Source organism: Odocoileus virginianus, chromosome 21, assembly GCF_023699985.2.
Source record: "Odocoileus virginianus isolate 20LAN1187 ecotype Illinois chromosome 21, Ovbor_1.2, whole genome shotgun sequence".
NCBI lineage: Eukaryota > Metazoa > Chordata > Mammalia > Artiodactyla > Cervidae > Odocoileus > Odocoileus virginianus.
The window spans coordinates 15,320,448-15,332,982 of NC_069694.1; the positions used below are offsets into that span (position 1 = coordinate 15,320,448).

Consider the following 12,535-nt stretch of genomic DNA (forward strand, 5'->3'; position numbering starts at 1 on the left):
TAAGAATACATTCTGTTTTGGACTGAATTGTGTGCCCCCAAAATTCCTATGTTGAAGACCTGACCTCCAATGTGATTTACCCAAAATTAGAATCTTTCTGAGGCTAATTTATGGTTAAATGACATCAGAAGGGTTAAGGCCTTAATCTGATAGAACTGGTTTCCTTAGAAGAAGAGAAAGGAACACTAGAGCTCTCTCTCTCTCTGAATCTGCTGGCACCTTGATCTGGGACTTCTAGCCTCTGGAACTGTGAAAAGACAAATTACTGTGGTTTAAGGCACATAGTCTATGGTATTTTAATATGGCAGCCCTTGCAGACTAACACAGACTCTGTCTTGTAAGACTGCTGGGGATACACAGCAGGTATTGTGGACTAGAACAAAACGCACACAAAAGCCTAAATAAAGAAGCACATAAATTAAAATCTATCAGGACTACTGTGCTAATAACTCTCAGGTTTGGAGAGAGAATTATTTTGGAGGAGAGTTGACTGCAAGTAGCTGAAAGCACCTGCTTTAAATAGAGAGGATGGAACCTATGAGTTTCTGTTTTCTTTCTCCCAGGTTACATGTGTCACAAGGAGCAAATAACAGAACCTGTCCCATGGAACTGTTAGGAGGAGTCAATGTTATAATGTGGTATAGACACCACTGCAGGGTGACTGATACAGAACTGAAGCTCAATAAATGATCATTCAATGTTAGAGACTGGATGTGAGGAATGGAAGAAAAACTTCTAGGAAATACCCAATGGAAGAGGAAAGGACTGTTAAAAAGCAGTAAATTTATTTTAAAAGTATCAAAATGGATACAAACTATTGTGAGTCTTTCCTAAGCTACTTGCTTTGCAGCAGTAAACTATTTCTTTTCCCTTTTCCCATTTAGATGTCATAGGCTCTGTGATGACTTTGGACAAAACCCAGTGTCTCCTGGTCTATGGATAGGTACACACCCTAGTTGCACCTTGATCAACATTACTTCAAAGAAATCAACCAGGATAAGAGAACATCAGAGGCTTCAAATAAGTGATTATGACAAAGCAAACAAAAAGCGCCAAGAAACTGAAACAACAAAAAAAAACTTTTCATATAATATTATACATAGTGAAAATACTCCAAAAGTGCAAGCGCACTTTAAGTAGGGCTTAGAGAAATTCATAGATATGGAGAAATACTATCTCAAGTTACAGTAGTGTTTTATAAGTCCCAAACAGTTTATGCGACCTGCATAAACCCTGTCACATAATCAGAGCAAGGGTTATTATGTAAAATGACAGAAGATGAGTTTGAGAAGCTTCAGGACTTGAAAGGACTTATACAAGGGTGCACTGGCCAGGCAGTGACAGAGTCAGGGCAAAAGGCAGATTTTCCTATCACCTTATCAGGCTTCCGTTTTCTATTTTGTCAGAGGCTGTCAAAAACCAAACCAATAAGCAGAAGTGAGGAATTTCAGGGGCTCTAAACTTCAAGTCTTTCGTAGCCCGACCTCCCCTCTGCAGTCAGAATTGAGAAGGGGGAAGTGTTAAAAAGTCAGGTTTCTGGCACATAGTAAAGACCTTTGTTCCTGCTGTTTAGTTTCTACGTCCTGTCGGACTCTTTGCAACCCCATGGACTGTAGCCCAGCAGACTCCTCCTCTGTCCATGGGATTCTCCAGGCAAGAATACTGGAATGGGTTGCCATTTCCTTCTCCAGGGGATCTTCCCAACCCAGGGATCAAACCTGTGTCTCCTGCTTGGCTGGGCAGATTCCCTGTCACTGAGCCACCTGGGAAACCCTCAGTAAAACCTGAAGTGAAAGTCAAAGTGTCAGCGGCTCCGTCGTGTCCGACTCTTTGCGACCCTAAGGACTGTAGGCCACCAGGCTCCTCTGTCCATGGGATTCTCCAGGCAAAAGCCCCAGTAAAGGCCTAATAGCACTCAATTTCTGAGAATTTAATTAAATTAGGATAAGCAACAGCTACATGGCAGTAACATGGCAACTATTTTGATTACAGTAGTCTAATAATAGGGAGAAGGTGAGTGTATAGCCATGTGGTGGTTGCCTTTTCCCCACTTCTTTTCTCCTTCTTTGTCCCTCTTTTTCTCACGAAAGTACAGGGGTAGAAAATGAATGGAGATAGAGAGCAGTGATACTGCAGGCTGAAAACCAAAACCAAAACCAAACAAAACAACGAGTAGAAATGGGAGAAAATAAACACTGACTACTTTTTAACACCAGCCTTACAGTCATATAAAACCTAGACATCTAGTGTCAGCCCTCCGGTCACAGAATCAAGGACACAAACATTTGCTTTTATCAGGACTGAATACCCTTTTCGGCTATAATCTCACCTTACTTCCTGACTCCCAGCTGGAGTCCCAGACACATGGTGCCTTAACAGAGGTCTCAGTCTTCTAAACTGGGGAAGGCTGTTCACCCCTCCTCGGGGTCCTCATCAAAATCCCCATTTCTTAAGAACTATTGATCTTTGGGAGGTGCTGACCTCATTATCCGCTTAGAGCAATTTACACCCAGGTGAGTCAAAGACGGAATCAACTCCTTCAGAGGTCATTTGCAATTTAAAAGAGGCACTTCTTAGAATCTCAGGACTTCTAAGGAGTGCTTTGGAGTTGTAAGGGATTTCTCAGCTTCGCTGCCCATCAGTCCACAGGAAGGCTATATCCCCTCTCCTAGACTTCTTTGCTGAGGAAGGACATCAAGTACATCTTTCTCTTTACAGATATGCTAGACTCTCATCTTTAAAAACAACTGCTCCCCAGGGAGAGTCAGAACGAAAAAGGAAAAAAATAATACATTATCAGTGAGCATAGGTTGACACAGTGAATGAAAAATACTTGCAGGGATATATAAATTGATGAATACAGAGACCCATGCATGTGCATGGGCGTGCATGTATCCATATTTCCTCACAGATGAGGATCTCCCAAAAAATCCTGAAAACCCATATGTCTACACACCTCTTCACAGCCCCTCAAAATATATCAGAAGTCTACCGTGTGACCAGTGCCTCCCTCCCACATTTGCTTTAGTTTAATCTTTTTGAAGGGTTTGGTGTTTATAACACCAGCAAGAAGAAGCCAGGAGGGGGAATCAGAGAATTGCTCATTTGGTACAGAAACAAGAGAGACACATCCTGCAGAGAAGGCAGGGACTCTAGCCAACCCCGCAGGTAGTCCTTTATCCTGGAGGCATCACCCAGCAGGGAAAGAAAAGAACAACTAGGATGTTCTCAGAGTTTGAAATCAAAAAGGCCATACCACAGTTCAGTGATCTGATGTCCACGGATTTTCAGGCTACTTAGCACTAAAGCCCAGGCCCTTTGATCGTTTGTTTGTTTCACAAATATTTAGGGGTATCTCCTGTATGCTGAGCACTCTAGCAGGCACTGGGAATTTGGTGGACAAGACAAACTTGGGGGCAGTCTCTCTGAGCTTCACCTATCCCTTGCCTTAAGTAGTAGTATATTATTTTTGCACTAAAGAGTTTTGTTTTGGCCATCATTTTAATTACAAAGCCTTGCATAGTAAAGCAAAGCAACCCACTCTCTAGAAAATAAATGGATTACAAAAGTTATACACAACCAAGATAAGTGTTTTGAAAATTACAGATAGAAATTCCCAGAGACATTTCAAACTGTGGAATTACTTCTGGAGGATATTGGTAGTTTTTCTAGAGATAGCCTTCACAATAAATGATAATCTTGGTTGCTTACTTAATTCTTGAGGTTTGTCTGTTTTTAATCTCATATGGGGCTGTTGTTCACAAAATAGGGTAATTGATTAGATCTCCACATTATACCCACAACAGTTTTTTTGATAGTATAAAGTGTAGGTTTTGACTAGAAAAAGTTTGAAAAACTGGGCTTGTTCTAATCCTTTTGGGAAGAGTTTACCCAAGTAAGTCTAAAAATATACTGTATTTAAAAGCACAAATTTCACCACTTCCACCAAATGCTTTCAGTACTTTTGAATTCTGATTGGCTATTTCTTCCGAGACTTGATCAAGTTCTTTGCTAGTTCCATCAGGGTCCTGAAAAAGCTGTTCATTACTCCAGTTTCCTTACCTCAGAAATAATAATGGTGATTTCCTCAAAGATTGCTTAGAGGAGCAAACATGCATTCAATGATTTGAAACTTTAGAAGCACAGGGCAAACACTATCATTTTTCTGCTCTGTAATCTTCTTTATAATACATCAATTCCATGAAGACAAAGACTTATTTTTCTTTGCATACTCAGTATCAGCTGATATTGGATGTGTTAAAGTAAATAGACTTTACTTAAATCAGTCTCTAACATCCTCATATTCCATTGCAGTGTATTGCATTGTCATTTAAAATAAAATGTCCAAATGCTAAAAGAATAAGGTGGTGGATTGCTCTGAGTCTATCTCCATTTGTCCATAGGTGCCTCCCTAAATGGTAAATTCCAGTAACTGAAAAGGAGAGTGGTCAAGAGATCTGATGTAGAGAACATTTGGGAGCAGGGGGTTAGGGTAGAGGGGAAGTCTGTGCAAGGAAAAGAACCAATGACAAAATGTTCAAAGATGGAAAAAAAAAAAAACAACCAAGAAAACACCAGAGGAATGATAATAGACATCTCATAGCTTGCTGCTGTTGATTATTCTGACTCAGCTTTTAAGCACACTAAAATCCTTGGGATTGTTAGTTTTTTGTTTTGATTTATTATGTTTTCTAATCATAACAGTAAATAGCCACTGTTTCCTATTTGGAACAATCTAAAGGGGTGGTTCTCATTCCTTTTGGGCTACTTCCAGAAGAAGACAAATTTTGTACATAGCAACCAAAAGCAGGGACTAATGCAGGCATACAAACACAACTGAAATAAGGATTGCACAAGAAAATATTTAGCCTCACTGTATGAATGGTCTACTTGAAATTTTTCTGCTTTATTTTGCATCTTTCGGATTGTGGTAGAAATTCACAAATTGAATCACATACCCAAATTTGCAAAATTGTGCCTCAGAATGTTCCTTGTGAAGGTATTCATAAATATTCCCTCCATGTGGTTACACATTTAGTTTATCCCAAAATTCTGGACATTTCGTTGTTGTTGTTGTTGTTTGTCTGTAACTTGTCTTTGAGTTGATGTGATTCAGTCCAGGATTTTAAGTATACGTCTAAGGAAGTTTACTACTTTAGGATGAGAAAACATAATATTTCCAAGAAGCCAAATGTGGTAAGAAGTTTTTGTTTTTTACCAGTTTCTTACACTGGTCCTGTGCTCAAAACAAAATGAGAGATTAATGATAATTAGGTTTTATTGAAGAATTTCACTATAGTCTCAGTGATATTTCTGGAAATTTCCTTTTTTGCAAAATTAAATAAACAGCTAATAAAATAAACAACTTGAAATACATGCATTAGTAATTAAGTGTTAGTGAGCATTTCCTATCACTCTGTATATTTATGTTGTCCCAATATTTTTTTTTTTCCTTAAAAGGCTTTTATATTGACAATAATTCACCAAAAAATTCTCAAGAATCTGGAATTCTTGGTCAGTATCTCAAAACTTGGGGAAACTTTAATAGGGCAGATGGTATGATAAATATATTACAAAATTATCGAAGTTTATATATGGAACACTTATTTTAGGCATACAAACACATACAACATGACAAATAGAGACATAAATATACAAACAGAGTTAGAGGGAACATACAGAGAATTCTTGACTTACCTAGAAAATTACTATTTGTATAGCTAAAATTCAGCTACTTGCTTTCTCAAAAATATATAACATGCTGAATTCTCAGAAGTTGCTTGAACTTGTGTTACCTGACATCAAATAGAATAGTCTTCTGATAAACGAAAACTACTTCCTTCTGAATGTGATCATGGTGACTTCTGTGAATCTAACTCAAAGGTTCTAAATTTTCTTAAGAAATTTAACAACAACAACAAAGTCGTGAAAATTCTACAGATATTTTGGTCAATATTTCAAGATTAGGGAAAAAACAATCCATTGGCAGTGCCTGTGGTAAGCACAAAATAAATCTCTCTAATTTGTCTTAGAGAAAATACTTGTTATAAATGTTGCTCAAAGTCTTTGCATATAACCTTTGGGAGCACATACAAACACACACAGTGGCATTTAGAAATATAAACACAGAATGTGCAAGAGACACTATCCTTCACTCTAGCAGAACTATCTCCCTGGTCTAGAAAAGGCTTTGAATATGTAACACTTTAAAACTATTGAGTAATTTATGATTTTATTCATAGTCATTATTTAATATAGACAGAGACTTCATAGACTTAATTTTCCTTGGTTTACACAGAGCCAGAGTCTTAAAATCATTGTTGAAATACACTTTTAGATTTTCTTTTTTCATTATTAAATTCTGCTAACTACCTCTCTGAGAATGTAGATCCCGGTAACTGACACTCACTACTAGCATATTTCTTTATTAATACTCTTTCTTTTATAAGTTTATTTCAATACTATTTTTCCTTAAATGAGAAAAAAAAAATTAAAAGTCAAATCCACAACAAATGGAACAAGCAGTGATTGGCTGACACCCCACGGCCAAGGGCAGGCTCCAGCAGCTTTCGAAGTAGCAAGGTCATCAGAGTATGGTGCATAATGGAGCATCATATTTGAGTGGAATTCAGCCAAACACAGTAATGTATGGATGTAGACGCATCTGAAAGAAGGAAAATAAAGATTTATGCAGGTAAAAAAAAAAAAGAAAAAACTCTGAAGAAATTTCCCCAATGGCTTATGCCCAAAACTGGAATGTTGTGGTGGAGGTTCTGGAGCAGAGAATTTTTATTTGCAAATTATGCGTTTGTAAATAATAAATACATTCAGGTGGGAAAAAGTCAACTCTGATGACTCCTACTTGGAAACTGTAATCGTTTTAAGTTGTTGTTGTTTATAAACAGCATTAGAGTTCAATACAAACATCACTAAATTCCTGAAAATAACCCTTTATCTGCCTTTAGAACATTAATTCACCAGAAGTGATAATTAAGATTAGTTTTAGTGGTTTCAGCTCAATTCTTCTTGGAATGTAATTTCTCTCACAACACTAATGCTAAATAAAGCACTGTGTAATGTTCCGAAACAGAGTTGCTGCTTTAGGAAAGATTCTAAGGGCTTTTAAAATAAATAAGATAGAAAAGCAAAACTGACTCTCTCTCTATGTATGTGCGTATATATATATACACACACACAGACACATATATATATGTGTATATATATATATGCACAAAGATTCTACTATTTCTATAGAGTAATAAATGTAAATAAATGGATGATGAGCTTTGCTATAGCCTAGAATTCAGTTATACACAAGTTAAACATAAAACTCTTTAACAATTATCATACTAAATTTTCTATATATAACCTCTACTACCATCCTCTTCTAGGAAAAGGAATGATGTTAAAATATTTGAAAGCATTGGTGGCTATGATAAAGTAATGGTTTTGTTACATTTTATTTAGCTTTAAAAACAGTATGGGTTTCACTTTTGAAATTAATAAATTCACCAATTTATATTTTACCAATAGGTTAAATTTAGAATAGAAAAGGCTAGATTGGTAAACTGCCTACCAAGGAAGCAATTCAATTGAAAAATAACAAAATGGCACTTTCTTTAAAAAATTAGAGGAAAAAAATAGTCCACAATTGTGTGTTAAGGACACTATTCAAGTAAAGTGCATCTGCAAAGTTGGCAAAATGAAAAACATCACTATTGATGGAAAAAGTAAAAGATCATCCCAATTAGAAAACATTCATAAACAATGTATAGAAAGCTTTATTCATTTCCATTACAAATATGTTTTTATTGAGGATATACTAAATGCTATATAGGAACTTATGTCTACTGTCATTGTTCTGCTAAAATGAAAAATTCTCAACTTGTTGAATATATATTCTAAACCATGTTAAGTTCCGTTAATGAATGCCATTAATTGCTATCTTATTTAAGGGGGAAAAACTATGAATTTGTTAAAAATCTATAAAATTTGGAATACAATTTCCCCAATAATTTTACAGACAAAAACTAGAACCCAAAGCAGAATTATATACTAGTGTAAAAAAACATCAGTTTTGATAGCCAAATATATAGTTATACCTACATAAGAAAACCTCAAGAGATTTCTGTCACTATTGAAACACATACAGAAAAAGTTACAGAAATTTAATTTTTTTTTCCTACTGGTAGAATGATTAAAAAAAAAGAACCTTGGACTCTGCATTCCATGAGTTGAACTCTAGTCCACATTATATCCCTGATAATCTTACGATCTCAGTCAAACTAACTTTCGAACTAAGTCTCAGTTTCTCCTACAAAGTGAGGAGATTGGTTTGGTTAATATCTTTTAATTGTAAAATGTGACATCTCTAGAAATTTTGACATTAAACATTTGATTGTCAGCTTTGTGTGTGTTTAAAGTTTGTCTTTTCTACATACTAATGTATGAATATCACAGTAAATAATAGCCTAATGGCACCATAGTTAGTTTATATGAATATATCTGTGTGTGTGTCTATATGGGTGTGTGTGAGAGCAAGAGAGACAGAGAGGGATTATGATACATATTTATCACAGGAGCATGCTTTTCCACATGAGATATGTACTTACTCAAAGATAAAAGAAAACAAGAAAGAATGTTTTTGTTACAGTAGTCCAGCTGCATGATTTACTTACAATTATTAAATTGACTTTGTGGTCTTAAGTCAAAGTCATTAATTGACTTAGGAGAAGTTTGGGATAAGGTTCAAATGGTCATACCTAGACTTCAAAAAAAACTGTATATTCACTGCAGATCAAATCAGTGAATGACCCTTTCCTTGATTCACAGATATCCAGAAAGCCAAGAACTGTTTAGTAGATAGCTCCTGACTAAAGACACTGTCTAACTTTCATCAGTCACTAGCCTCTTGTCTATGATTTCAGGCCATATGTAACAGAAATCCCACCATATGCAGATTCATTCTGCCTCTTCAAAGTGTCCTTGGTCATAGATAGCAGAACCATATTGTAGAAGTAATGCTTATAGAGTTAAAGCAGAAAGCTGTGGTTGGCATCACCATGCAAATGCATTTCCACTATAATACATATGGTATAATATACATTCACAAATAAATCGATACTCAGGTTTCTTATGCTTAGAACTGTAATAGATGACGGCAAGTCATTTCTTGCTTCCAAAATCTAAGTAATCAAAAAAATAATTTCTGCCGTATCTTTACAAAGTATACAATGGATATATTGAACACAAATTGATCAATTAAAGGGAACATTATTCTGACGATATTCAGCAGTTCTTTTAGGCAAAGGAAACTGTCATTGCAGTCAATATGAATTTTTCTTGAGTATTTCAGGATCAGCTACAAATAGAGTTTTAAGTTAATGTTTATTCAAGCTGTATCCTCTATCTGCTTGCCAAAAATAAAGTACATTACCGTCCATTTACTAAATAAAATAAAATTTTTACTTGCCAGTGCATTATCTAAATAACATCATGGCAAAGATAAGCTCAACAGGAGTTGAAAATAATATGCAAAGTAGGAACTATAGCTTTATAGTCTATTAATTTTTTATAGTCTATTAATCTTTTGAAATTATATTATTTTTAAAACAATTGAAAAATACTTAACACATAGTAAAATGAATAGAAAACAGAATGCTTCTGCTTTCATTTTACAAATCAAAAGCACAGTCGAACTTCCAAGTCACAAAACTTTAACAACTACCAAGGCCAGATTTACCAAGTAAAAGAAGAATGGAATGAAAAGGTGGATACTTAATGCTGTCAGTGGTCCCCATTTTTCTCAATTAGACACATTATTTAGTTGAGAACAAGGGCTCTTGTTTGACTTGCAAAGGCCTGAACTATGAAAACCTGGGCTACATCATCAGATGTGCGGATTTCTGAAATAATTCCAGTATCTCTGCAACACATTATCTCCCAGATTTTGCCCAAGAGTAACTATAGGAGATTGATTTGACTGTCTCTAGAACCCATGAAAACAAACCAAAAAGAGGAGGGGACATTTTTTACAAACTTTCATTTCTACAAAGCTGTTTAACTCATTATAACCTAACCATTAAGAGAATTTAAGAGCAACACTTATTCTCATGAAGATAATAACACTAGAATAGACATCATTTTCACTGTATCACAAATAAGGAACTATAATAAGGCAATTCAGAAAAATTATAAACTAGAAAAGGCTTTCTGTCAGATAAAATCTTCTATTTTTTAATTAATCCCTACCATATGAAATTTAAAAACGGCAACTCTCAAGATTTTCTTTACATAAATTCAGCATTAAAGGGGAGAAATTATAAGAAAACTCTGAATTAAAAAAAATAGTTCAGGTTTAATCAAAGAAAATACATTTTGGTTATATTTAAAAAGGCAATATCTTTTTAAAATAAATATAGAAAATCATCTATCTACAGCACAAACAAAAGTGAGAACAAAAAAGATCTCATTATGCCAGATGTCAAAACAGAATGTAAATTTGTAAATGGATCCCTTGTCTCCTGACAGCAATACTGAGTAGATGAAGCATATCAATTACTATCACTAATTACATTAAGGGGAATGTATTTCATTTGCCTTTATTTCATTTTAGATCAGTTGTTTATTGTGGTTAAAACTTTATACATCTTTCAAGTGCTTAACAACAGACAAGTTTTTCAAAGTTACTTTTGGCAAACTGCATGGTTTATTTGAATGGCATTGTAGGTATTCTGATATATGGACGTCCTTGTTCAGTTAAGAGACTAACACCGTACATTAGTTTATTTATAAGCATATCACTTTGCCTTTTAGACAGGATGCCACCACACTCTTGATATTGGCTGTTTTAAATATTCAAGAATATAGAGCTAACCCTATTTGATGAGTCAAATAAAGCTTAAGTGACAGAACAGAACATAGGAGGTAGTTGTATAAAATATCTATAAATCTGCCACTTGATATGTCCACTCAAAAGTTTAAGATTACATAATTTAGAATGCAAATGTTAGTCAACCACAGGATAAAAAGTCCTTTTAAGATGACAGTAAAGTACGTATTCTGCATAAAGATCTGTTCACATGCTTTCTCTTAACAAATTATCATTTTCTAAAGAAATCTCTACAAATCTCTATTTGTGGGTTCTATAACTAATGCTATAAAAGTGATGTTACTTTTAACTGGAATCTTCCTTGTTTATAAAACAGATAAAAGCACCAAAAACAAAATAGAAATCTGCCTCTAATTCTAGGTAAAGCGATAACAAACATACTTTCCACTTAGCATATTTCAGTTTAAAGGAAATAAGACTCAGGTACTTGAAAAGACATCTTTTTAAAAGTCATTTAATTCAATGTAGTTCAAACCTGTGTTTTCTTGGATTGCTTGGTAACTGGATATAAAAGCATACTGTCTACTTCTCCTTATCCAAATAGCTACAATAAAGGACTATACATCAAAAACAGTTCTTTATAAAGCTTATTTTTAAAATTATAGAAAACAATAAGAAATTAATATTTATCTCTTTTCTATACCTTTAATGAGCCCATCAATAACATCTTCAGTGAGGCTATAAAATAAACTTTTTACATTGCCTTAATTATTTTAAGATCACACGTTCCACATGCGAAACATATTTAATAGAACACTCTTTATCAGGGATTGCTTGACAGACATAAATATGTTTCCCGAATGTTCTGGAGGTAAGAAACATGTGACATTTTATTAGCAGAACTGCTACAGCTTTAGATATAGAAGTTTCCAAACGGTGTTCATTTGTTGTAAGTCAAATGCTGATGGGTGAGAAAAGTAAACTTTGGGAGTTATACACACGCATCACACAAAACAAAACTTTCAGAAATAAATTATATATTTTCTGAAGTTCACCTCAGAATATACTTTGCTTTTTTTTTTAGTTTCCACATTTCACTGAGAAACAACTGTGTCAAATATTCCATATAACCTTTGTAGTCGCAATATATCACAATGCATACCAAAATATTCCCACACACACTACACCAAACACGAACATTTTTGTTACTTGGCTTAAATAATACATGATTCATGCACTTTACTTTTGCTTATGAACTTTTGATACCAAATACATATACTACAAATGCAAACTGCATATCCTCATAAAAACCTAACTGTATAGATACTGAAATATTAAAATGTAGTTTTTTATGGCATTTACATATCATTAAATATTTTTAAGTCAGCATTTTTGTCAAAGTAGTCAGCATTTCAATATCTCAGACTTGGTACTTCATTTGCATGAATCAGCATCTGCTTATCTGTAAAATTCTGCATAATATATAATGTAGCTAAAACTTTTTTAGTGTCCGATTTGCATAGACAACAGTAGTAACTTTAGAAATTTTGCCTTTGCATAAAATTATTCACTTAGTAGTACAAAAGAAAAGAATTTTAGGTTAAAACTAGCCATCCAGACAATTCACACATATTTATCTGGAAACAAAAAAATGTAGGATGAATTAGAATTGTCAAATACCAAGAGAAGCATAAAACACCACTT

At 34.5% G+C, this 12,535-nt stretch overlaps 1 protein-coding gene across 9 annotated transcripts in view; it reads right to left on the reverse strand.

Moving 5' to 3' along the window:
- Nucleotides 1-12,535, reverse strand: part of PCDH7 (protocadherin 7) — a 449,641-nt gene that overhangs the window by 429,563 nt on the left and 7,543 nt on the right. The window contains exon 2 of one of the 9 annotated variants that reach the window (XM_020908325.2): nt 5,509-6,664. The exons of the other annotated variants lie outside the window; for them this stretch is intronic. Within the exon in view, the coding sequence (XP_020763984.2) occupies nt 6,629-6,664 (36 nt within the window). The 3' untranslated portion in view covers nt 5,509-6,628. Of the gene's footprint in view, nt 1-5,508; nt 6,665-12,535 lie in introns of those variants that run through there. 9 annotated transcript variants of the gene reach the window in all.